The following is a 24,475-nucleotide window of genomic DNA, read 5'->3' as shown; positions in this document are numbered from 1 at the left end:
TGCAGAATTTTAACATGGGCCTTCGGCTTTTGACATTTTAATTTTAACTTTTTTAGTAAAATAAAACATGTGGACTAATGAACCAATAAAAATTAGTCGAATAGAGGGGTTAATCTTTTATAATATGACGAATCAAGATTTAAATTTTTACGAAAAAGAAGTGTTCATATTTAGTGTCTGATAGTGTCTCAATTAAAATTATCTCTAATAAAATGATACATATATCTAGATAAAAACATATCAAGTAATCGCAGGCAACAAACCTAATAATCCAAGATCATCTTTTTTGGTACGTAAAATGATTCTTAAGGAAATGAAAACATAAATAAATAAGATTGACAAAAAAACAACAATATTTTTATTTAAAAAAACAAAATGAAATAGGAATATGATCCACAAGATGGGGGAAGAATCTGACAAAAGGTAGGAAGTTGTAGATCGTAATAGCCATATGACGATTGCAGCTGCTCGCCCACTTGTATTTAACAAACGCCCCTGAATGCATGTCAACAGGATTTTAGTTCCTGTTTGGCAACACTTATTTGGAGCTTATAAGTAGCTTATAAGCTCTATAAGCTCGATTGACAAAAGTAGGGTCTGTTTGGATCAGCTTTTTTGCAATCGGGTTTTTGTCTGAAAAGCTACAATAAGCTATAAGCTAAAATTAACAGCTTATGGCTTATGGCTTTTGAAATATGGAGAGAGAAAAAGTTAAGAAATTTATTACTTCTTTTGGTTCTTATTATAAGCCTCAAATAACTAATTTGTAGATAATAAAAAATTAATTAAAATTAGTTGAAAGTAATGAATAAGTTAGAAATATATTTTTATTTTTAAATATGCTCCTAAAAATATACTTTTATTTTTTCATATTTCACTTTATATTTAAAATATTTTTTATGACTTCTTCATATTAAATTATTTTAATTTCATTGTATTATGTGAAATTATTTTTTTAATCATGTTTCATTATTTATTAAAACTCATACCCATTTTGGTAATTTTTCAGTCAAAATTACTTTTACTCAACTATAATCCAAACAAGCTTTTTCCAATCTCATTTTTGTAAACTAGCTTGTCTGAACTCTAATCCAAACACAATTCAGCTTATCCAATTTAACTTTTACCAACTTCACTTTTTCATAAGTTACTTTTTCTATAAGTTGCTTTTTCAATCGCTAATCCAAACGAACCCTTAATTGACAAGCACGTGCGACTTAATTAAGCTCACACATTTCTCAAATGTGTATTTGGTTTTGCGTTGATTAGAAGGAACTATGTGATTCTCAGTGGTTAAACAAATCCTCACCAACACGTCACTTTCTCCTCGTTTCCTTGTTTTATGTTTTTGGCTGGGTACCTTTTTTTTTTTGTACAAGTTTTCTTTTAATCGATCCTATCACTCTGAAATGTTTATTTTGAAAATATATAATCATGAGGGAATTATGGTTTTGCCACCTATATTCCCATTTATTAATTATAATAATCATTTTCCTCATTATATTCTCAGTATATATCATATCTTATTAAATAAGTATATGATTATTTCTATAATTTTTCTTCCTTTTTTTCTTTGGGCCAGTTTCTATAATTTTTCTTTATAAATACTTGTTCTCATATATGCTTTTTCTTCGCGTGCCTTCCTTGGACCGTGTGGTCAGTCAACAAACGGGGGAAGATGAAGACAGTTTTCAATGCTGTCCACACTCGCCCGAACTATCTAATCCCCAATGGTTTTCTCATCCACTCATTCCCTTTATCTCTTCCTCGTCCCACCCACCACCTTCCTCCTCCTCGTCTTCCCTCTCTGAAGCTATCAAAGGCTACTTCACATTCTACTTCTTCTTCGCTTTCCACCATGGATTCTTCTGCTGCCTCTGCCCACTCCGACGACCAACTCGCCTACGACCTCTCCCCCATCATGAAAGTCTACAAAGACGGCCGTATTGAGAGACTTGCCGGCGAAGAGGTTGCTCCTCCCGGCGTCGATCTCATCACCGGTGTCGAATCCAAAGACGTCGTCATTTCTAAAGACGACGGCGTATCCGCCAGGATTTTCCTTCCCAAACTTACAAACCCAGATCAGAGACTCCCTCTTCTTGTTTACTTCCATGGCGGTGCCTTCTGCATCGAAACCCCATTCTCCCCAAATTACCACAGCTACCTCAACGCTATTACTTCTCACGCCAACGTCATCGGCGTCTCTGTCCATTACCGGAGGGCGCCTGAGCACCCCGTTCCGACCGCCCATGAAGATTCGTGGACTGCTCTGAAATGGGTCGCTTCCCATTCCTCCGGTAAAGGTCCCGACGAGTGGCTGAATCGTCACGCGGATTTGGGGAAAGTGTTCTTTGCTGGGGACAGTGCGGGTGCTAACCTCTCACACCACATGGCGATTCGGATCGGGTTAGAGAAACCGCCGGGCGTAAAGCTTGAAGGCATTGCTCTGGTGCACCCTTATTTCTGGGGCGCAGAACGAATTGGATGCGAGCTAAACGATGCTGAATCTGCGGCGAAGGCAGATAATCTGTGGCGATTTACATGTCCGAACACTTCGGGATCGGATGATCCGTTGATTAACCCGGATAAGGATCCTAACACGGGGAAGCTGGATTGTAAGAGGGTGCTTGTTTGTGTTGCAGAGAAGGATCTGTTGAAGGACAGAGGATGGAACTACAGAGAAGTGTTGCAGAGAAATGGGTTTTCTGGAGATGTGGAGGTGATGGAGACGAAGGAGGAAGGCCATGTGTTTCACATGTACAGGCCAAGCTGCGAGAATGCTCTAATCATGCTGCGTCGTATTGTTTCCTTCATCAAACAGGATTAAGCATGTAATTAAGTTTCGATTAGTTCATAATTACCAGGAATTGGTTTGAGCATGTATGAAGTAAGCAATATTGAGTTGTTTTGATCGCGGTTATATATATGTATGCATCATGTGGATTCAAAACAAGGAAGTCTAATGGAGGTCATAACTCATGAGACAAGACTTAGTGAAAAAGAGGAGGAAATTAATACTCCTCCGGTCCTAATTATAAGACCCAATTGACTTATTTGAGGAGATTAAGGAAATAAGTTAAGTTGGTTATTTATAATAAATAAGTGTTGTCGTTCCTAAAATATCCTTGCTAATTAAGTATATTGGCTAAAACTATCATTATTAGAAGGATTATCTTGGAAAAAAATGCATAAATATAAGAGACAAAATGGATTGGGTCTTATAATTATGACCAAATAAAAAATTAAATTGGGTCTTATAATAAGGACCGGAGGAGTATTACTCAAAAATATGAGGATTACAAATGAATAAAGTTTTTTAAAAAAAAAATTGATTTGTTTGAATTAAATGCTTGTTATTATTCCATGGATATTACGTGTTGACGGTTTCCATTGCTACATTTTACGTGTCAATCTTCCCCCCCCCCTCCCCCCTTTGAGGACTGTAAAGGAGGTCAAAGCATAAAGACGACTTTCTCTTTGATCTCTTCTTCTCCTTCTTCATCTTCTTCACGATAATCATAAGGCGCAGTGGGGAATAATGAAGCTTTAATGGAGGACAGAGTAGCGAGCTCGAAGATGCCACCGGCGGATTCCAGTGGGTACCGGGCCAAGGAGCCTCTGCTTCGGTCTAGGACAAGAACTCTGTCACCGGAGAAGGAGCTGCCAAGATATTTTAAAAAAAAAAAAGGAAAAAAAAAACTATATATGGACAAAGAGGGAGACAGGTCACAGCCAGGCCCATGTGCGTGCATAATCAATCGCCAGTAAAAATGTCTGCCACAGCTCAGTTAACAGTAATAGTGTTAAGAGGTCAATAGTGAAGCGTGAGATCGAGATCAAGAGGAACCGGTATACAAGGACCTAATTCAAAATTAATAATACCTATAAAGTATCAGAAGTGGAAGATTAGTTTTTCCTAAAGTTAATTTGTGAATGTTTTGATTCAAAGCAAAAATAGTGAATTTGATCCCCCCAAAAAAATGTAAACTTTGTTCCGGATTAATGCTTTTTTTTTGGGTGAAGGAGGGATTAATGCTTTTTGTTACAACTGAAATTGGACTGTTTTTCCATTATTAACTATATCTTCTCAATTAATTTCTAGTGCAATATAATAGGTCCGTTTCAGCCAATTATACTTGTATCATAGCCTTTTCAGCCGTAGTCATACATCATCTTACACAGAACGTCTAAAAATATATAATAAGCTATGAAATTTGTTGAAGAGTGAAGAAGACCAAACAATTTATAAAGTATAATATTATTCAGTAAATATTCTGGAATACACTGGGCCCACCTAACTGTATATGAGGTCATATCATATCATAACAAAGGTGATTAAGTGGAAAGGAACAGTATCCATTTAAATTATCATAAGACAGGCAAGACACACACACACAAAATACAAACACTCAACAACAACGTAACACGGAATATTATGAGTTATCCGAAGAGACGACTGTCGCAGTACAGAAGCAGTGACACGACGACAGTGCTTATTGAGCTCTCTGATCTCCTCCTCCTTCACCACTCTATATCTCTGCAAACGTTACCCTTTGCTTCTCATTTCAGGGAACGGTGTATCCTGTCCGCACACATACATATATCAATGGCAATAACATAACATCATAAATTTTATCAAAACAAAACTCATATTGTACTACTGAAAACATGTGATATTGTGCAGAGCTGATAATATTCAACTTGCCAATCCGGAAAAAATGATAGTAATCAACTCTCTAATAAACAAATTTTTCTAACCCATATTATCAGGCCCGCAATCAATCACGGGTTAGTCCACCAACCCACAGACTGACCCGTATTAAATTTTTTATTTTAAAAATTTTTTAAAAATTATTTTAATTATATAATTATATATAATATTCTATCAAAAAAATTTTAAAAAATATTTATATAATTTATTTGGTACTTCTAATAAAATATTTTAAGAAAAAACAAAAATATCTTTATTTTTTTTAATATTGAATAAGAAAAAAATTAAAAGATAAAAAAAAAATTGTTGGCTAGTTACCTAAAAACTAACCTGCTTTTAAACAACACTTTCCAACCCGATGCACGTGGGTTGAACTTGACACGGGCCACGCCACCCGTATTACCACCATATAGAATTTGCGTTTATTTCTCTTAGACTGCAATATCTTCTATGATTTGGAGAGAGAAAAGAGCTAGATATTGCTATATGTAAGTGAAACTTAAACTTACTTCCACATTTCTTGCCAGCAGGTCGGTTCCTGATGTTGCATCGCTTTGGAACAGTAACAGCAATGGCGGGATTAATCCTGGCGCTCCGTGCCATGGGTGATAACAGCACTGCACAGAGGCATCTCGGAGACATCCTAATCATGGCACCTACTCTGGCACAACATGCCGGCGGCACCCTCGCCCTCACGTTCCGAGTCGCCGCCAGGCACGGTGCCAGGCTTGCCGCCGCCGACCCTATCGGAGTCCTCCCGCACTCTCCTGCTGCCTCCGCTTCAAACACCACCATCTCTGAAGTCACCACCATGAGCATCAACACTGTCACGGTCAGAATGTTAACGTTGTTCAACGCCATAATTGAGAATTTGTGCAAAAACCTGAAATATATTGAGAATGATTGTGATGAGATAGATTCAGTAGTGTTGCACTGTGGGTTGTATGGACCAATAAGGCAAGGTTTATATAAGGGCAAAAAGCAGTAGTGGGGTGGTTGTGGCTTGGGCGCATTCAATATGCAATGATGGTTCAGTTTTTTGAGAGACTGGATTGATATGCGATCTCTCTCACTCATCTGAGTAGTATCAGTAAGCAAGTAGCTATACCAGTTCATGAAATAAAGTGCATGATATTGTATAATAATGAACCAATACAAAGTTATTAAAATAAGCGTATCTCTGGATTTCGCCACTCAGTTTAATTGATTGACTCAGACTGATTAGCTAGTGAGCTTTTGCTTAAACCCTTCAAAATTACAACGTACCTTTTCAAGTAACGTGCATCTTTCAGTGAGTTAGCTGATGAAATTTACACATTCCTTTCATGTTTACCTTTCTAGGGTGTCTCAATTAGGAAAACCCTGTTAATTATTACATCCACTAAATAAGGATATCTTTTAATGCAAATCTTGTTTTATTTTAATCATAAATATAAGACCTCAATCCTATATTTATTTAATTTTTGTTCAAGGTAGTCCTTGTAATAATGTTAGTTCTAGCTAATATACTTAATTAGCAAGGATATTCTAGGAAAGATAATACCTATTTATTATGAATAATTAATTTAACTAATTTTCTTAATATACTCAAATTAGTCAACTAACTCTTCTATTAAGTACCAGAGGTACTAATATATACCAACATGTTAGTATTTGAATAATAAATTGGAATTGGAGTGTTGGTGAGAGAAGAGAATGGGTTTGTGATCTCTCTAGTGTTCCTTTCGGAGCATGGAGTATTGTTTAATGGTGAGAACAGAAAGAGGGGGTAGGGAGGGGGTAGGTATGTTGAAAAGAGAGTGTGAACATGCAGAAAGTTGGGGAGGCAAAATCCTGGTGCCATTTTACATGCCTCATAATTTCATCCACTAATCCCCTCCTTCACTTCTAATACTTCTACACGTGTATTTGTTATTGGTACCAAGAAAGAACCCTTCCTTTTTCTCCCACTAGTACTGTAGTACCTTCTATGGCTCTCCATTTTTATTCTTTTTTTCCCAAAATAAAAATCTTATTCATTTATATATGTGTGTGAATTTCATAACATCTGTACCTTCTCGATGCTTCCAGATATATATGTTAAATTAAAATTTCAGTATTATTTTTTCTTTTCGGGTCTTCAATTTGCCGCATGCTTTGTGTTTTTATATATATATATATATATATATATATATATATATAATACATGTGACTTATCCTATATCTTAGGTAAGATACTGGTGTAATAGTTATACGTACGTATGCTGAGGCTCTGCCAACGTTGCTTAAAGAGCGCGTGATTAAGGCTATGGTTTGATCAAACATAAATCACTTAATTTTTAATAATCGCTTATTCTTCATTATCGTTTTCTAAATTAAATTAAAAATTCATACACAGACAGAAAAAAGACAAAAGCGGGACTAAGCCCCAAAAGAAAAACAAGGTTAGCCGCGGTACATGGGAAGGGGAACTCCCACTAATGGAAGAGAAGCAAACCTTCTCTGGGGTTGCTCTCCCCAATGAAGAAGATAATTTTGATACAAATCCCTGTGTTAATTGGGGTATAAGAATGCCCATATTTACATATAATTATATAAACAAGCAAATATCCTATTCTTAATGAATATCTATGATGTATGGGATATGAGGTATAATTACAATTGATAATATCAAATTTTGTACCACAATATACAACAAAAACTGTGAAGAAAACAATAAAAAAACAAACTAATGATCGAACAATTAGTACAAAAGCTAGTTAGTTAATTAGTTAATCTATAGTCAAGTTTATGCTTGCAAATTAAAATTCTCAAATAAGCAACTAGTTAGGCAGCCAAGATTTTTTGGCGCTTGTTTATTGCTTCTTGAGCAATGATATGTCTTTGAACATCCAACGCAATCCACTTCACTCCTTCGACATTCCTATTATTCTGATCATCCTTCATATTAATGCTGCCAGAAGTATTAATAGCTTGATCACTCTTATTGGAGTTGTATTGAGGAAGCATTTCAAGTTCGTGCAACGCATTTGTTATGTCCATCACAAGGCGTTCGGCCATTTGGCGACAGAAATCGGCCCTTATCACTACACGCAGCACTATAATGTGTTCAGCGCCCGGCGGCATCGGATACGCCGGCACGACCCACCCGTGCCGGCGGAGCATGGCCGAGATCTTGAACTCGTCGTGCCGGCTTCTGTCCTTGAGCGAGAACGCCACCACGGGAACGCCCTCGTCCTTGGAAACTATGTTGAAGCATCCAGTGTTCACTATCCCTTCCTTTACAACCATCGCATTTTCTCTACAGTTCTCCATCACATTACGGTAGCCCTAGGGAAATAAAAAACCCACAAATAAGATAAGATCATTTTGAGCAAATGACTTGATATCCATAATTAAGTACTCTATCTTCGGATTAATGCGATTAATTAGCAGTTGCGGTAGTTAACTACTTGAGGTTGTACGTATATAGCAAGTAGCAACATTGGCCAAGATGAAAAGTATTTGATAACTATTTGCTCACCTCTTTGCCCAAGCGAATCAGCTGATAATACTGGGCGATAATCTGGCTAGAACCTGCAGTAATTGACGAAGTTTGATTAATGATATATACAATAAGTTTAAAAAGTATACACATAGTTAATTAAGGAGCAGCACGTACCTTTGGAGAAATTGAGGGTGAAGGTGGGCTGATCAGCTCCGAGGTAATTGATGTGGAAGATGAGCTCTTGAGGCAAGTCTTCTTTGGTCCTCCAAAGCACCCAGCCAATGCCTGCATAAACCAGTCCGTACTTGTGCCCACTCACATTTATACTCTTCACCAATGGCAGCCTGAAATCCCACTCTAGCTCTGGGTACAAAAATGGAGCAATAAAACCTCCACTTGCCGCGTCCACATGAATCGACGTCTCCCATCTACGTACATAATAACATTCATCGTTCTTAGTTACGTTATACATTTCTTTTCAGTACAAGCAGATGAATTCCATTCATGTTGTTAATTTCTTACCCAGTTTGTTTGTTCTTTCGGAGGAGGAGGTCGTTCAAGAGCTTGACGTCTTCGAATTCGCCATTGTAAGTAGAACCCAGTATTGCTGCAACACAGATTGTGTTTTCGTCCACCATCTCCACCGCTCTTGCTGGGTCCATCACGTAGCACCCTTCCGACATCTTCACTTCCTTCAATTCCACCTCGAAGTACATCGCAAATTTCTTCCAACACACCTGAACGTTAGAGCCTGTGACAATGTTAGGCCTGTCGAAAGGCTTGCCTTGAGCCTTCCTCATGTTCTGCCATCTCTTCTTGAAGGCCAGCCCCGCCAGCATTATGGCTTCCGAGGATCCAACCGTTCCCACTCCCACGCCGCTCTCACTTTCACTTTCTTCCATCGGAGCATTGAACAATCTTGCCAGCATGTTCACGCATCGATTCTGTAACAATATTCATCAATTCCCACATGAATCATACACGTAATAACAGCATCAGTATTTATGAAGAGGAAGACCGAGGAGGACGTACGTGAAGGTCGGTGGTCATTGGGTACTCGTCCATGTTAACGTAGTTCTTGTTAATGGATTCCATGACGAGCTTGTTGCATTCTTCCTCCATGGAAGTGTTCACGAAGGATGCCAAGTTCAGCTTGGGATCCGCGTCCAGCTTCAGCTCGTCGTGAATGTTCCGGTACGCCGCCTCCTTCGGCATCGCCTTCTCCGGCATACTCAACCTGCAACCTCAATATACACATACTTTTGATGAGAAAAAAAAAGAAAAGCATTCAAATAGAGAAATATACAAGAGCATGCATATGTTTAGTTGATTAAATTAAAGAAGGTAACCTGGGAAGAGAGTGGTTGGCAAAGCGAGGAGCAAAAGCGGAGCGAAAGGAGATTTCAGAAGGTGGTTTTGGGAGAGACATGGTGAAGTGCATCTTGTGGTGGTGTTGTGAGAAGAGGGAAAACACAGAGAAAACAAACTGGGAAGAAATGTGTTTTTCTGGTATATGTTGAGGAGGAGGGTTTGAACAAGGCAACGTTGGAGGCTATTTATATTAATTTTATATCATGGTACGTCAGGCTGCTCTATCTGTCTGATGTAGTCATAAAGCCAAATGAAGAATCGTCTTTGCTCGTCAAGATTCCACGCGTTTTACTTTGCTCCAAGCTCAATTCAAACTCGCGTCCCTCTGCGTTCAAAAAAGACGATGCTAGACTTCCGTTTAAGTTTTATCTTAATCCTAAATATAATAGCTAATATATTTTATTTATTATATTTATTTTTTTTAAATAGTCCTTCTAATAATAATAGTTTTAACCAATAAATTTAATTAGCAAAAATATTTTAAGAAAGATAGCATATATTTATTATAAATAACTCACTTAACTTATTTTCTTAATCTCTCCAAATTAGTCAACTAACTCTTATACTAACTCCAGTCCTTAATATAAAACCTCGTTTAACTTTTATTTTGATTCTAAATATAAGATCCTAATTTATTTTGTCTCTCATATTTATATATTTTTTGTCAAAGAAGTCTATCTAATAATGATAGTTCTAGCCAATACACTTGATTCGATCGTAAAGATATTTTAGTAAAAATAACACCTATTCATTGCAAATAACTAACTTAACTTATTTTCTTAATCTCCTCAAATAAGTTAACTAGCTCTTATAATTAGTATCAGATGTAGTATTTAGGACCGGAGGTAGTATATAAGTTCCGATGCCCTTTTCATACGAATTCCCACGAAAATAATACGCGCAAATTCGGATATTATACGATGCTTAATAAAAGATGAGGGTATAGTTAAGTGGGTCCTGACCAAGTACTAAGTATCAAATAACCTTGAAGAATAAAAATTAGCTAGAGAGGATGCAATATCGTTAAAGAACTCGTTCTTTTTTTCTTTTCTATTTTTCCGGAAAAACTTATTACCCTTCATTTAGCTTCTTATTATACTTATTCGGGAGAAGAAGGTGAATGAATGTATTAAAGTTGTTCATAAATTCTTTATTCCCATATTTGATTGTTTCTTTGGTCAGCGAAAACAGCTAGAAGGTCCCACGAACGCTGTTTTGAGCTATAGCCACGTGTTCTGCATATATTCGGAAAAATGCGTCAACAATTTTTGGGCTTAAAACACACACACGCATGGATATGCATTAATTATTTCCATGTTTGCGGCAATTTAAAATCTACCAGAAAAAACTAAATATAATACAAAAATAATTAATATATACTCTTCCGATCTTTAATATAAGACCTATTTAACTAATTTGATTAGATTAAAAAAGTTAGGTAAGTTAATTAATTATAAAAAATATGATATGTTTTTTGTAAAACACTATAATCATCTTTTTTAATATCCTCCCTCTTTCTTCTACTTGATTATGGTTGAGAGAGTGTCCATAGAAATAATTTAGAAAAAATTGATAAATATGAGAAATAAATATTATATTTAGAATTAAAATCAATTCAACAATTAGGTTATATATTTAGAACCGAAGGAGTATCTTCTAGCTGCTAAAGCATTTTAAAGAGTTTCTGTTTATTTTTAGGGAAAATTGCAAATAAAGACCGTGGAATATATAAAATCGCAATTTGGGTCCTTGAATTTATATAATTGCTGTCAGAGACCCGGTCCCAAATAAGAATTATGAAATGTTAGGTAAAAGACAAAAACGCCCTTCTGTTTTTTTGCAGTCCCTTGTCTACATGCCCTAACTTTATCTTTCTTCACTTTTCAAGTCGTCTCCCTCTTTCTTCACTCCGACTCGTCTCCCTCTTCTTGATGATGAACCATACAAATCTCTTGAAGAAATTGAGGCTAACACCATTAGAAATCTCCTTCTTGATGAAGATGGTCCATCTTCTGGTGTTTTTGATGACTCGAGTTTCAATAATTTACCAAAACTGGTGATAACCTGGAAGATTTTGATCTGTTTGGCAGTGGCGGAGGTATGGAGCTAGAAGGCGATGAACATCTAACTATAGGAAAAGGGGCCAATGGTCCAGATAAAGATCCTAGTTGCTTCGGATGTTTTAAAGGGAAACTTTCTTTTGTTGAACATTCTTCTAGAACAATTTTTGTTAGAAATATTAACAGCATTGTTGAAGATTCTGAGCTAAAGACTCTCTTTGAGGTGCTTCTTTATTGTTTTACGTTGATAGATGCTATGCTAGAATTCTTAGAAAGCATTTTAGACTTTGAATCTTATAAAAAGTCAATGCAATTTCTTGTTTGTTTTGACAGTAATATGATGATGTCTGAACCAAGTTTGATAAGTTGTTGAAAATAACAAATTGACAAGTTCTGATACCCACTTCACGACAAGTTCAGTAATGCGAATAACAAGTTTAGGAAGGCAAATAACAACTTCTGATAAGCAATTCATAGAAATTCGAGTTTCTGTGTTAAGATGACAGCTTTTTCAGATTTCTTTAGCAGATAACAAGTTCTGATACATAATTCATGACAAGTTTAGTAAGGCGAATGACAAGTTTAGTAAGGCGAATGACAACTTCTGATAAGCAATTCATAGAAATTTGAGTTTCTGTGTTAAAATGACAGGTTCTCATTAGGTTTTCATACTTTTTCTGTTAAAATGATTGGATTTTCACATTGATTTATCAAATGACAGGTTTACAATAGAAAATGACAAGTTTCCATAAGATTTTCATACATTTTCATACTGTTTTTGGCTGGAATTGCAATTTGCATATTTCTGACAGCAACAACTTCTGATAAATATGAAATGACAAGTTTATAATGAAAAATGACAAGTTAATTATGGCAAATGACAAGTTCCCATAATGTTTTCATACATTTTCATACTTTTTCTGTTGGAATTATAATTTGCACATTTCTAACAGCACCCACTTTTGATAAACACGAAATAACAAGTTCATAATGGAAAATAACAAGTTAAGTATGGCAAATGACAAGTTTTCATACATTTTCATACCTTTTCTGCTAGGATCACAATTTGCACATTGCTGATAGCAACCACTTCTGATAAACAGTAAATGACAAGTCTACAATAGCGAATGACAAGTTAAGTATGTAAAATGACGAGTTCCCATAACGTTTCCATACAATTGTAAATTTTTCTGTTAAAATAACAATGTGCAGATTTCTGACAACAAACACTTCTGATAAACAGTAAATTACAAGCCCATAATAGCGAATGATAAGTTAAGTATGTAAAATGACAAGTTCCCATCACGTTTTTATACAATTGTAAATTTTTTTGCTGAAATAACAATGTGTAGATTTCTGACAGTAACTACTTCTTATTAACATCTTTTATCATCAATTTCACCTCTCATTTCCTCCTAATGTATAAAATTATAGCACCAGAACTCTCATAAGCCCCTCAAGAAGCATGCTCATATCAACACCAACGGCAAATGCACTATGATGATCATATCCACTCACAAGTGCATCTCAACCATGAAATTCCAAATGTAAATTGTCATATCATATGAACAAGAAACCATCAAATTCTACATATAAGGTGAGAACTTTATTCATTTAGCACTGTATTTAAGGCTCGTTTGTTTCTCACATCCCACACCTTGATCGATTTATCGACCAAAATACAATCATCATATTTGATTTCCACAATTTAGAGCTTTTTTGCAATTATCAGAAGTTGGTGCTATCAGAAATGTGCAAATTGTAATTCCAGCAGAAAAAGTATGAAAATGTATGAAAACGTTATAGGAACTTGTCATTTGCCATACTTAACTTGTCATTTTTCATTGTGAACTTGTCATTCCGTGTTTATCAGAAGTGGTTGCTGTCAAAAATGTACAAACTGTATTTCTAAGGAAAAAAAGTATGAAAATCTTATGGAAACTTCTCATTTTCTATTGTGAACCTGTCGTTTTCATAAATCAATGTGGAAATTCAGTCATTTTAACAGAAAAAGTATAAAAACCTAATGGGAACCTGTCATTTTAACAGAGAAACTCAAATTTCTATGAATTGCTTATCAGAAGTTGTCATTCGCCTTACTAAACTTGTCATTCGCCTTATTGAACTTGTCATGAATTGTGTATCAGAACTTGTCATCTGCTAAAGAAATCTGAAAATGCTGTCATCTTAACACAGAAACTCGAATTTCTATGAATTGCTTATCAGAAGTTGTTATTTTCCTTCCTAAACTTGTTATTCGTATTACTGAACTTGTCGTGAATTGGGTATCAGAACTTGTCAACTTGTTATTTTCAACAACTTATCAAACTTGTTATTTTCAATTATGAACAGAAGCTGAAAATTAAAATAGAAATAAAGAATAAAAATTCAAATTTGTTGGGCGTTGTCTGAGCACCAAGCAATCATCACACACTTGCCGTCGTCGCTGCAACCATCTTCGACTTCAACGCAGAACTCGGTGACAAACTGGAACTCAATTCCTTGCTGAAGTTAGGCTTCAACAATATCTAACGGGAGTCTTGTTGAGCTTAATTATTGTTTCCCTTGGCATCATTCTTCTAAGTCCTGTTATTCACTTGCTTTGGGAGAAGGAACAAAGAAGATGACAGAGGGAAAAGAGAGAATGAGAGAAGTTGGGAGAGATGGGGTTAAGGACAAGGAAGTGGGACTGGAGAAGAAGGAGAAGGAAGGGGAATGAGATGAGGAGGAGGAAAAAGAAGCACGGAGAGAAGGATCGAGGGGAAGAAAAGGAAAGAGAAGGAGATGATAAGATGAAAAAAAGACAAGGAGAAGCAGAAGGGCGTTTTTGTCTTTTACCTAACATTTTATAATTCTTATTTGGGACCGGGTCTCTGACAGCAATTATATAAATTCAAGGACCCAAATTGCGATTTTATATATTCCACGGTCTTTATTTGCAATTTTCCCTTATTTTTATTAGTTTTAAAAATAAAATGTTTATTATATTTAATGTTATATAAAGAGCTTTTGAAAATATTTTTTTCTTCAAAAGTGACAAGCCTATCTAACAGTATTCTTTTGTTGTTTGACTTTTATTGCAAGCTAATATTTCGTATGGGAAAGAAGGAAGGAAACATACAATGGTGAGAAATGAAATTACTTTTTTTTTTAATGTTATTTTACAATATCCACTTTTATTATTATTAGTTTTTTAAACAGCTCAGATTATATATCTATATTTACAAAAAAAAATATATTTTACTACTAGTCTGGGCCGGGAATACGTTTTATTTTTAAAAAATGGTGTAAATTATACTAAACAACATATTATGATAATCAATCAAATACATAAATATAAAACTACGAATACTCTAATTATAATTTTTGAGAGCCATTTGCAGCTTCTCAGTGCTTTTTATTATTCTGGTTTTTTCCCCCATCATCTTTATATAAAGAAGAAAGAAATTTTACTCTCGAATCAAGAACTTATACTGTTTTCCTTGGCATGCTGCTATCGTGATTCATAATGCATTCTTTTCTTTTTTTTGGGTGGTTGTTAGAATATATTCTTTGGTTGGAATTTTTATGGCCATTAACAAAAATGCAGTTTATTTTTTTAGTTGTTAGAATAATTTTTCAATTTTTTTTTTGGGGAACTGAACAATTGCGTAGCCTATATGGAAATGGAATTGATAGGACGACTTTTTGGTTGTGTTTGGACTGAAGTGGTGCCATTTCCGTCGTTCAAAGAGGTTTATGACCTCAGACAGAATCAACAGCAGTGACGTCGTTTGACTTAAGTCTCGGACGGCTGAGATCGCAAACGGCCTTAACGATCCAGATTACATCTTCTTTTATCAATGGCTAGAATCAGGATTGTGCTCAGCGTTGGAGTAAGTAGGCTCCACTTTTTTGACTACTGTCTCTGGCCCTAAATATAAAAACTAATTAATTAAATTGAGTAGATTAAGAAAATAAGTTAAGTTAGTTATATATAATAAATAGGTGTTGTCTTTCCTAAAATATCTTTACTAATCAAGTTTATTAGTTAAAACTACCATTATTATAAATACTATATCTTTAAAAAAAAAAGATAAATATGAGAGACAATGTAGATTGGGTCTTATATTTATGATCAAAATAAAAGTCAAACGAGATCTTATATTAAAAACTGGAGGTAGTATATAATAATTATATGATGCTAAAAAAATGAAAAAGAAAATGCAATTTGATCAAGTCAAGAACACGTAGGTTTGTGTGGGTTTGGGGTTTGCTGCTTAATTATATTGTTTGAATGGAAATTATAGATTGAATTAATTAGTAAACGCACGTTATCCTTTGTGGCATGGAAATCAAATGAGGGACGAAGAAAATTAAGAAGAAAGCGAGTAATTAAAAAATAAAAAGTCCTTAAGAAATTTCAAAATTTATTTACGCAAGTCATTGACGCTTTCCTTCTATCTAGCAAATTGAGTGCCTTTTTAATCCATGGCAATTTTTTTTTACCAATATTAGCAGAATTATATATATAAATATATTATACCTCTGATTCTAATTATAAGATTTCATTTATAATCTATAAATCAGGCCTTATAATTAGAGCCGGAGGTAGTATATATTGTAGCGTCTTATATGTGCCTCACTTAATACTATTTTCCTCTGGACAAGAATTCCTGTGCTGCTGGACTGTTCTTCTCAAGTCGTTTCCTCTTTCCTCCCCCCCCAAAAAAAACGATTTTTTAAATTAAGTTCAATTTCTGTAAATTGGAAAACGCTCAAATACTCAAAAGACAGCATAAAAAATAAAAAAAAAATTGTTGGCCTTATTTTTCTCTCTCTAGACTAGAATTATTGACTTCTCTTTTGACTTCTCATCAACAGTCAATGCTAGGCTAACTACTCGTACTACTTATTTATTAATTCAATAAGAGGGTGTTTGGTTGATTGTTTTCGAACTGATGTATCTTCTTATATTCTAGTGCATTTCCTTTGTTGGGGAAAAAAAGGGGGTGTTTGGTTGATGGTTAATTTATAATTGTCCATTTTATTTACTTGAAGCCAAACAATAATCAGTAAAATGCTTTCCCATATTGCCACTCGTTCTAATTAAACAAGATGTTATTAAATCTCTTATTCTCTCATACCCTTCCTACGATTGAATTTTTAGAATGAGCAAAAAATAAAAAGGAACATAAATATATCGAATGAATAGAAAATGAAACACCAGACAAAGCCAAGAAAGATAGAATCAAATAAAAAGATATGGCAAATCACCGAAATTAACCATCTTTTGGAGTTATAGTAGTATTATTCTGTGGGAACTTTTTCCCCTTTTTGACCCCAAAGAGATTATTTTCACCTTTCTCTTCTTCCTTGTTAATTGACAAACCTACGTTTTATATTTTTTTTTGGAAAAAACTTTTAAAAAATACCTCAAAATTTTCAAAATCCCAAACTAAGAATGATTACAAAAGTATGTTATCATTTGCTTTTTAAATATTGTCAGTTGTTATTAAAATTGAGCAAACAAGACTCTTAAAATTTGGATATTTAAAGACTTTTTTTTGGGACTCTCTTTTCTTTTTTTTTTTTTCCCCCTTTCTTGCCAACAAGGTTTTTATATTCATAAATAATATAAAGTGACTCTTTTTTTTTTTTTAAAATCCCATACAATGCATGGTCTCATTCTAGTTTGCCCCCAACAAGAGTGGATCCTGGCCCTGGCTTATCTCTGCTGACAAGGTCCCTCTGCTGCCCTCCTCTACCCAAAACACTGCCGTTTTGGATGCAAAATGAGGGGAGCTGATTGCTTTTTTTTTTAATTTCCTTTTTTTTGTATTTTTGGTTTTTTAAGCCAGGTCATTAAAAGAATATTTTATAATACTAAATGTAACAAAAAATTATTTTAGGATATTTGATGCTTATGAAAAAAAATATTTTAAGATGCTAAATGTATCAAAAAATATTTTAGAGTATTAAGTGTAGCAAAAATTATTATGAGACATTAGGTGCTACCAAAAAAATATTTTAGATGCTACTAAAAAAACTTCAAAATACAACAACAAAAAAAAAAGCAATCAGCTCCCCTCATTTTGCACCCAAAACGACAGTGTTTTGGGTAAAGGAGGGCAGCGGAGGGACATTGTCAGCCGAGAGAAGCCAGGTCCAGTGGATCCTCCCTTTTTTTTTGTTACAAAAAAGTTTAAGTGAGTTGGGTCTTGAGAGCTCACAAGGGTCAGGACATGCCTCGAGACTTAAAAAACGCTTACAGAAATACTTACAGATTGTCTACTAACAAAATCCTCAAATCAACAGCGGGATTTAAACTCACAGTCTTATGGGTTAGGGTCAATTCCTTACTAACTGGATTAACTCTTGTTGGTTGGATCTTCACTTTTTGCCAAATGCTAAGTTGGTCCTCTCTATTATGGGCCGTGAATTTTGAAAACTTCCTCTCCAGCATAGCCTAGTCCAATGAAACATTGGTGGCTGTAAGACTGGGATCAAGCCCATATCATTTTAACAACTTCAAGCCCATTTCATTTTCAACACGTCTTTGTGGGTCTAAATAAAGATACTTTTTTTTTTTTAACCAGCCTAAATAAAGATACTCAAGTTTGCCTTAGTCAGCTGCTAATATCAGCACTATTATGATATGATGCGATGGGATCAGGATCAGCTATTAATTATTTTACTTGTTATTTCCGCACCAACCACAGATTAGGATAAGCCTTATAATTAATCAGTTGTTTTGTTCCCTTTTAAGAAACTACAGTTTGTGGATTAATGAAATGACCGAATTTTGTTTCAGGTTCTTGATGTTAACGTTTGATTGGAAGGCTTTATTTGATGCCAAAAAACAAGTTGACCCGCTGCTCCATCTGTTATTGGCTGGATAATATTTTTAAAATACAACTTGACGCATGCAAAAGGTTTTATTATATAATATTTTATGCTTTTCTTTTAGATAAAATATTGTCCACCAATATCAAGTAAATATGTGAGAAGTTTTGCCTCCTAAAATACAATTTTTAAAATCTAATGAAAATTTTATTTTTATTTTATGGTATTTTTCATATCAATTCTATGTTTTTTTTTATAAAAAAACACTTGAAAAGTTGTTGAAACTTGAAAGCAAAAACTGAAAAAGCAAAAAAGGGTTTTGCCAACTAACCCAAGCAACAAGTTCCCTTAATCACCACTTCACCGCTTGAATGTCGGAAAGTGGAAAATATGATGAATTGAAACTTTCCTTTCATTTGTGCTTTCGTTCATTCACGAGTGATCAAGCAGTCGGTCTCTCCCTCTGTCTGAGCAATTACCCGCTGACTAGTTGCTCATGAATATTATATTCCAATTTTTCGCTTAATTTCTCCTCCTTTTATCTTCTTCTGGGTTCGATTTTTCTTTTGTTACCTTAAAATTTCAATTTCAGTAATTCCTTCTCAATTATTGAGTCGAATCTGGTCTCTGGATTCTGCGGTATCATATCGGTTTTGCGCAAATCGAGAAACTGTGGCCTTTTCTTCTACGTCATCCATCTGAAGAGGTTGGGGCATATACTATATGTATGTATATACTGAGAATCTGGCAAAATATCTGTTTCACCATCTCCTCCTATTTTCACTGTTTGCAGCGCCCAAGGAAGAGGCAGAAGATATGGGTTCCGTTGAGGATGATAACTCGCTCGTGGAAGAGGCTCTTCTTGAGGTTTCCTTCTTCATCTTGATATCTTATTTTGGTTGTGGATATTTTAATTTAGTTGCACAGTTTGATTGCATTGAATGACTGTTTGAGGATCCGTATGACTTTGATTTATTTTCCGTTGGTGAAGGCAAATGCTAAAGATAAACCATGTCCTCTTCCGTTACTGTGATAATACTTGGTCAACCATCGGTGTATATGTAGTAAGTTGGATGAGTAGGAAGCTCCCCTCCTTATCAAATTCATTCGGTTAACCACTAGAGTACTTAGCACTTCATATCAGGAGGAATAAAAATGTTCTGGATGTACGTTTGGTTATCAACAAAATATTAAAAAAAAAAAATTTTCTTGGTGCATTTTCTGTGTTAATTTCCATTTTAATCGGTGCGGTGTTGACCGATCTGGAATCCTTGAGTGAAGGTCGTTGATTTTGCAAGGATGCTTATGTATGATAAATATCTGTTTTTAATGGGTTATAAACTTGTATGGAGTGTTGATTTTGAAACCCTTTACGTTTATATTGTTTTGTCTGGAGGCAGGTTTCATATGATGAGATATTTAGCTTGCCGTGATAAAAGAACACTGTGTGTCACTTTTAGTGGGGATGGCTTTGTTTGGTGGGGCGGGGTAGATTAAATTGTATACCCGGATTTGCCAAAGCTTGTTATTGCGTTACAATGGTGACATAATCATGTGTTTGTCTGTGTTTTCCTCTTTGTATTCTCTTTTAATCAATTAAATTATCTCTTGTCATGCTCCATAATTTGAACTTCTTAATTGAGTGGATATTGTATTTTTCTGAATGTTTTGTTTATCTATTTACTGATTTTTTTTTTCTTTTTTCCCCCTTGTTTCTTAGAGCAATTCACTTGATTGTAGTTAAATGATATCTATCACTTAGACAACTGATGCTTGTCATAATAGTGATATAAACTACAGTTCTTTAACGTCAAGATCTTATTTAATTTCTTAGTCCATCCCTGGATGTTTTCCCCCCTCTGATGCTCAAAGATAGATCGTTGCCTAGCCAAATGTGTGGTTTCCCAGTGTTAATGCTGTTTTTTTTCTTTTGAACCACTAAAATGAGAATGGTTTCTTGCTCCGTTGTTTAATTGTTTACATTATATCTGAAGGACGAAAGGAGCAGACCATACACAGGAGATGGCTCTGTTGACTTTAAGGGGAGGCCTGTTCTTAAGCAGAATACTGGCAATTGGAAAGCTTGTCCATTTATTTTAGGTAAGATTGTGGTGGTCTCACATATCATATGATATATTCTGCTCATAACGTTGTTATGCAATATGGATTACAGGCAATGAGTGTTGTGAGCGTTTAGCATACTATGGCATCGCAACAAATCTTGTCACCTATCTTACAAGTAAACTACATGAAAGCAATGTCTCTGCCGCAAGAAATGTCACTACCTGGCAAGGAACTTGCTATCTTACTCCTCTTATTGGAGCTGTCCTCGCAGATGCTTACTGGGGGAGATACTGGACAATTGCTTCCTTCTCAACGATTTATTTCCTTGTAAATATATACTTACGTAGCTTTATTCATCTAGGAAATATTGCATAACCTGCCATCTCTCTTTTCCCGTTCACAACAAATAGGATCCAGCACCTTTTTGTTATGGGTTCTTTTTTGTGGTGTTCCTACATTCATTGTGAGAGATAATGATTATGGTATGTCATTCTTGCCGGATTCTATTATGAAACAGTATGGAAATTATCGTTTTCATGATGATAGGAAAACATAATGGTTTAGACAGGAGGTCTAAGGCCCAATTTTTAGTGGAAGCTAATATTTTTCTGGAGTTCATGTGTGTGGTTATTCCCTTAAATACTGCTTAGCATAACTTTTGTTGTTTCTGAGGTTTAACAACAGTAGATGTAAGATGAAGCGAAATGCAAATTTGCATTAAGCCAAATTCTGATAATTGTCTCTTTTTTTTTAGTTTCTCCTGGGGATACATGATTTGCAGTATCTTACATAAGCAATTGCTTTGTCCATAACTAAAATTTGAATTCTTTTGACAATTTAATTTTACAAATCAAAGGTGAGTTTCTACTTTCATGAAGTATATCTACTTTGATGAGTATCACATCGTAAAAGATTATTTCTCTCATCTCCATGGTTCCTCTAGAGTGAAGCATTTCTATTTTGATGACAAACATGAAAATCTCAAGAGCCCCTTCTTTTCTGAAGAAATTATAAACTCATTATTTGGAATAATTGGTTTTCATAGCAGAATTTCATCTGTCTATTCTTTTTCCTTGTGTTCTCGTAGTGGTTCTTGAATTCCATTCAAATGTTTATGTGATTGTTTTCCGCAGGGAATGTGCACGTTGACTCTTTCTGCATCTGTTCCAGCATTAAAGCCTGCAGAATGTATGGGTTCTGTATGTCCATCAGCTACTCCTGCACAATATGCTGTGTTCTTCTTTGGTCTCTATCTGATTGCACTTGGGACGGGTGGAATTAAACCATGTGTGTCATCTTTTGGGGCAGATCAGTTTGATGATACTGATCCTAAGGAAAGGATAAAGAAGGGATCCTTTTTTAACTGGTTTTACTTTTCTATCAACATAGGCGCTCTTGTATCAAGCAGTTTAATTGTATGGATTCAAGACAATGAAGGCTGGGGTCTTGGATTTGGCATTCCTGCTTTATTTATGGGCTTAGCTATTATAAGCTTCTTTTTAGGCACACCCCTCTATAGGTTTCAAAAGCCAGGGGGAAGCCCTATTACGAGAATGTGCCAAGTTGTGGTAGCATCTTTCAGGAAACGGAATCTGGATGTCCCGGTGGATAGTAGTCTCCTGTTTGAGACCCCAGATAAGAGCTCTGCAATTGAAGGAAGTAGGAAACTGGCACATAGTGATGAACTAACGTAATTCACTACTGTGACTTTTCTGTTTTGTTCCTAATGGTTTTTGGCCCTATTTTATTGTCACAAATATTGGAAAAGGTGGTCCTTTGGCATGCATGTTGACTTTTCTTTTGACTTTGTTAATCTAAGAAGGAAGTTAATTGCTTTTGTATGAGATGAGAAATGTGGACCCTACTACAGTCGTATAGGAAGAGTTTTCTACTCTGGGTCTGGCCAGCTAGTTATCGTTTAGTTATTTTTTGGCCCACTTAGTTATGGTACGTGCTTAGTTAAGCATTTTGACAGATAGGATGAAAACATTTATTGGCTAGGTACAACCATAAAATCATAAATTCTTACTAAACAGACTTTAGGAATTAGTTGTCCATGTTTTGAGATCTATTTGCACAGTGTGGTTTATATATTTTTGCAGTTTATTTCAATCTGCTTGTCATGTGTGTGTTGCAGTGTCAAGTGTTTGTAAGTGAAAGCACGTTAGTTGTATATCTTTTCATGAAACGGTCTTCGTTTATGTTGCTAATTTGTAACAATTTCATATTTATCTGACCATTTAGAATTTGTTTATTGAAATTTTAGACCCTTGCTTGCATAAGAATTCTCGTACTCCGGATCATGAAGAAGAGCCTGTATTATTATTTTCTATGTTAATGTGCATGTTATAAAGGGAGGAACTATAACTTTTCAAAAAATTTGTAAGAAGGGATGGAAATTGCAGAAAACTATTGTTATACTACTACTACTACTTGTTTCTTTCCTCTTCTAGAATATTTTTGGATGGGAAATATTTGTGCTTATAGAAAAGCTTTCGTTGGCAGAAACCTATGCTAAGACTTTACCTTTTTCTAGCATTTTTTTTTCATTTTATTTAATTAATAACCTGTCAAACTGATATCATTGTGGCTGAAGCATAGCTTGGAACTTTTAACTTGTTTTTAATTTTAATTTTCATATACTAAGAAATGAAATGGAAATTCTTTTAATAGTCAACTAAATATTTTCTATTTTTTGTTTTTTCCCAATGAAGGTGCCTTGATAAAGCAGCCATAGTCTCTGATGTTGAGATCAAAAGAGGGGACTATTCAAATCCATGGAGACTCTGCACTGTGACCCAGGTGGAGGAATTGAAAATATTGATCCGTATGTTTCCAATTTGGGCTACTGGGATTGTTTTCTCTGCTGTTTATGCTCAGATGTCCACCATGTTTGTGGAACAAGGATCAATGATGGACACAAGTATTGGTTCATTCACCATTCCTGCGGCCTCCCTCTCAACTTTTGATGTCATAAGCGTCATTTTCTGGGTCCCCATTTACGACAGGATAATTGTTCCAATCGCAAGGAAATTTACAGGGAAGGAAAGGGGCTTCTCAGAGTTGCAAAGAATGGGAATTGGCCTTCTTATATCAGTCCTTTGCATGTCAGCAGCTGCCATTGTGGAGATTAAACGTCTGCAACTTGCAAGGGAGCTTGGCCTTGTTGATAAAGAAGTTGCTGTGCCCATGAGTATATTTTGGCAAATCCCTCAGTATTTCTTGTTGGGTGCAGCAGAGATATTCACATTCATTGGGCAGCTTGAGTTCTTCTATGACCAATCTCCGGATGCAATGCGGAGTTTATGCAGTGCCCTGTCATTACTGACTACTGCGTTGGGAAATTACCTGAGCTCCTTCATTCTCACTGTTGTAACTTACCTAACAACACAAGGTGGACAGATTGGATGGATTGCTGATAACTTGAATGAAGGTCACCTAGATTACTTTTTCTGGCTTTTAGCTGGGCTTAGCATCTTAAATTTTCTGGTTTACCTTGTCTGTGCTTCAAGGTACAAGCGGAAGGAGGCTTCTTAAGATTGTTCTGGCATTGTTACAGAAATCTACGCTGAAAGGGTCAAAAAAATCTGGCAAATTAGGAGTACATCCATCCATGATGTCCTTTTTCTGTCATGATTATGACTGTTGTCTTTGTGAATTAAAGATGCTCAGCAATTATGTAATATATTTATTTCTGCTGATATCATGTAATATATTTATCTCTACGGACAGAAGGAAATGTTCATTATTTGCCTGGTTGAAAATACTCTTTGCATCCCACACATACATGTAAATTATCATCAGTATACGTGCTTCCATAAATTCCTGTGTAATATTTCGATGAACTGAGGTAGCATGGACTTGGTTTCGCCGTCATATATTTCATCATAACACTGGACTGGAGGCCTCTCTTTGTTTAGAAGCTAATTGAGTATCATTACTTGTTTCTTGTTTTGGTATTAATAGCCTCTCTCTTCT

At 35.3% G+C, this 24,475-nt stretch overlaps 4 protein-coding genes across 7 annotated transcripts; 2 read left to right on the top strand and 2 right to left on the bottom strand.

Moving 5' to 3' along the window:
* Positions 1 to 1,647: 1,647 nt before the first annotated feature.
* On the top strand, positions 1,648 to 2,984 carry LOC114740291 (probable carboxylesterase 2). The gene has a single exon (XM_028928410.1). The coding sequence runs from the start codon at positions 1,679 to 1,681 to the stop codon at positions 2,825 to 2,827; it is 1,149 nt and encodes a 382-aa protein (XP_028784243.1). The 5' UTR covers positions 1,648 to 1,678; the 3' UTR covers positions 2,828 to 2,984.
* LOC114740288 (protein NRT1/ PTR FAMILY 8.3) lies at positions 2,269 to 24,330 on the top strand. Of its 4 annotated transcripts, XM_028928407.1 has the most exons (10): positions 2,269 to 2,278; positions 12,231 to 12,238; positions 16,520 to 16,522; positions 19,026 to 19,139; positions 19,227 to 19,300; positions 19,425 to 19,497; positions 20,428 to 20,533; positions 20,607 to 20,824; positions 21,631 to 22,187; positions 23,212 to 24,330. In XM_028928407.1, the coding sequence occupies exons 5-10, from the start codon at positions 19,266 to 19,268 to the stop codon at positions 24,032 to 24,034; spliced, it is 1,812 nt and encodes a 603-aa protein (XP_028784240.1). In that variant the 5' UTR covers positions 2,269 to 2,278; positions 12,231 to 12,238; positions 16,520 to 16,522; positions 19,026 to 19,139; positions 19,227 to 19,265; the 3' UTR covers positions 24,035 to 24,330. The 4 variants fall into 4 exon arrangements, with proteins under 4 accessions (XP_028784240.1, XP_028784241.1, XP_028784239.1 ...); XM_028928408.1 differs by lacking the exon at positions 19,425 to 19,497 and having other exon boundaries at positions 23,212 to 24,034; XM_028928406.1 differs by lacking the exons at positions 2,269 to 2,278; positions 12,231 to 12,238; positions 16,520 to 16,522 and adding an exon at positions 18,782 to 18,882 and having other exon boundaries at positions 23,212 to 24,034.
* LOC114740292 (non-specific lipid-transfer protein 3) lies at positions 4,234 to 5,642 on the bottom strand. Its single transcript, XM_028928411.1, has 2 exons — positions 5,221 to 5,642; positions 4,234 to 4,582 (listed from the first exon to the last, which is right to left on the bottom strand). Exons 1-2 carry the CDS (start codon positions 5,570 to 5,572, stop codon positions 4,566 to 4,568), a joined length of 369 nt encoding a protein of 122 aa, XP_028784244.1. The 5' UTR covers positions 5,573 to 5,642; the 3' UTR covers positions 4,234 to 4,565.
* On the bottom strand, positions 7,293 to 9,692 carry LOC114740290 (glutamate decarboxylase 1-like). The gene is made up of 6 exons (XM_028928409.1): positions 9,527 to 9,692; positions 9,210 to 9,414; positions 8,700 to 9,121; positions 8,352 to 8,605; positions 8,214 to 8,266; positions 7,293 to 8,020 (listed from the first exon to the last, which is right to left on the bottom strand). The coding sequence occupies exons 1-6, from the start codon at positions 9,616 to 9,618 to the stop codon at positions 7,517 to 7,519; spliced, it is 1,530 nt and encodes a 509-aa protein (XP_028784242.1). The 5' UTR covers positions 9,619 to 9,692; the 3' UTR covers positions 7,293 to 7,516.
* Positions 24,331 to 24,475: the final 145 nt, after the last annotated feature.

The sequence above is a fragment of the Neltuma alba genome, unplaced genomic scaffold (assembly GCF_004799145.2).
Source record: "Neltuma alba isolate B1F8T4 unplaced genomic scaffold, ASM479914v2 tig00003098_pilon, whole genome shotgun sequence".
NCBI classification, from domain to species: Eukaryota; Viridiplantae; Streptophyta; class Magnoliopsida; order Fabales; family Fabaceae; genus Neltuma; species Neltuma alba.
This window is presented reverse-complemented; position numbering and strand designations above follow the sequence as displayed.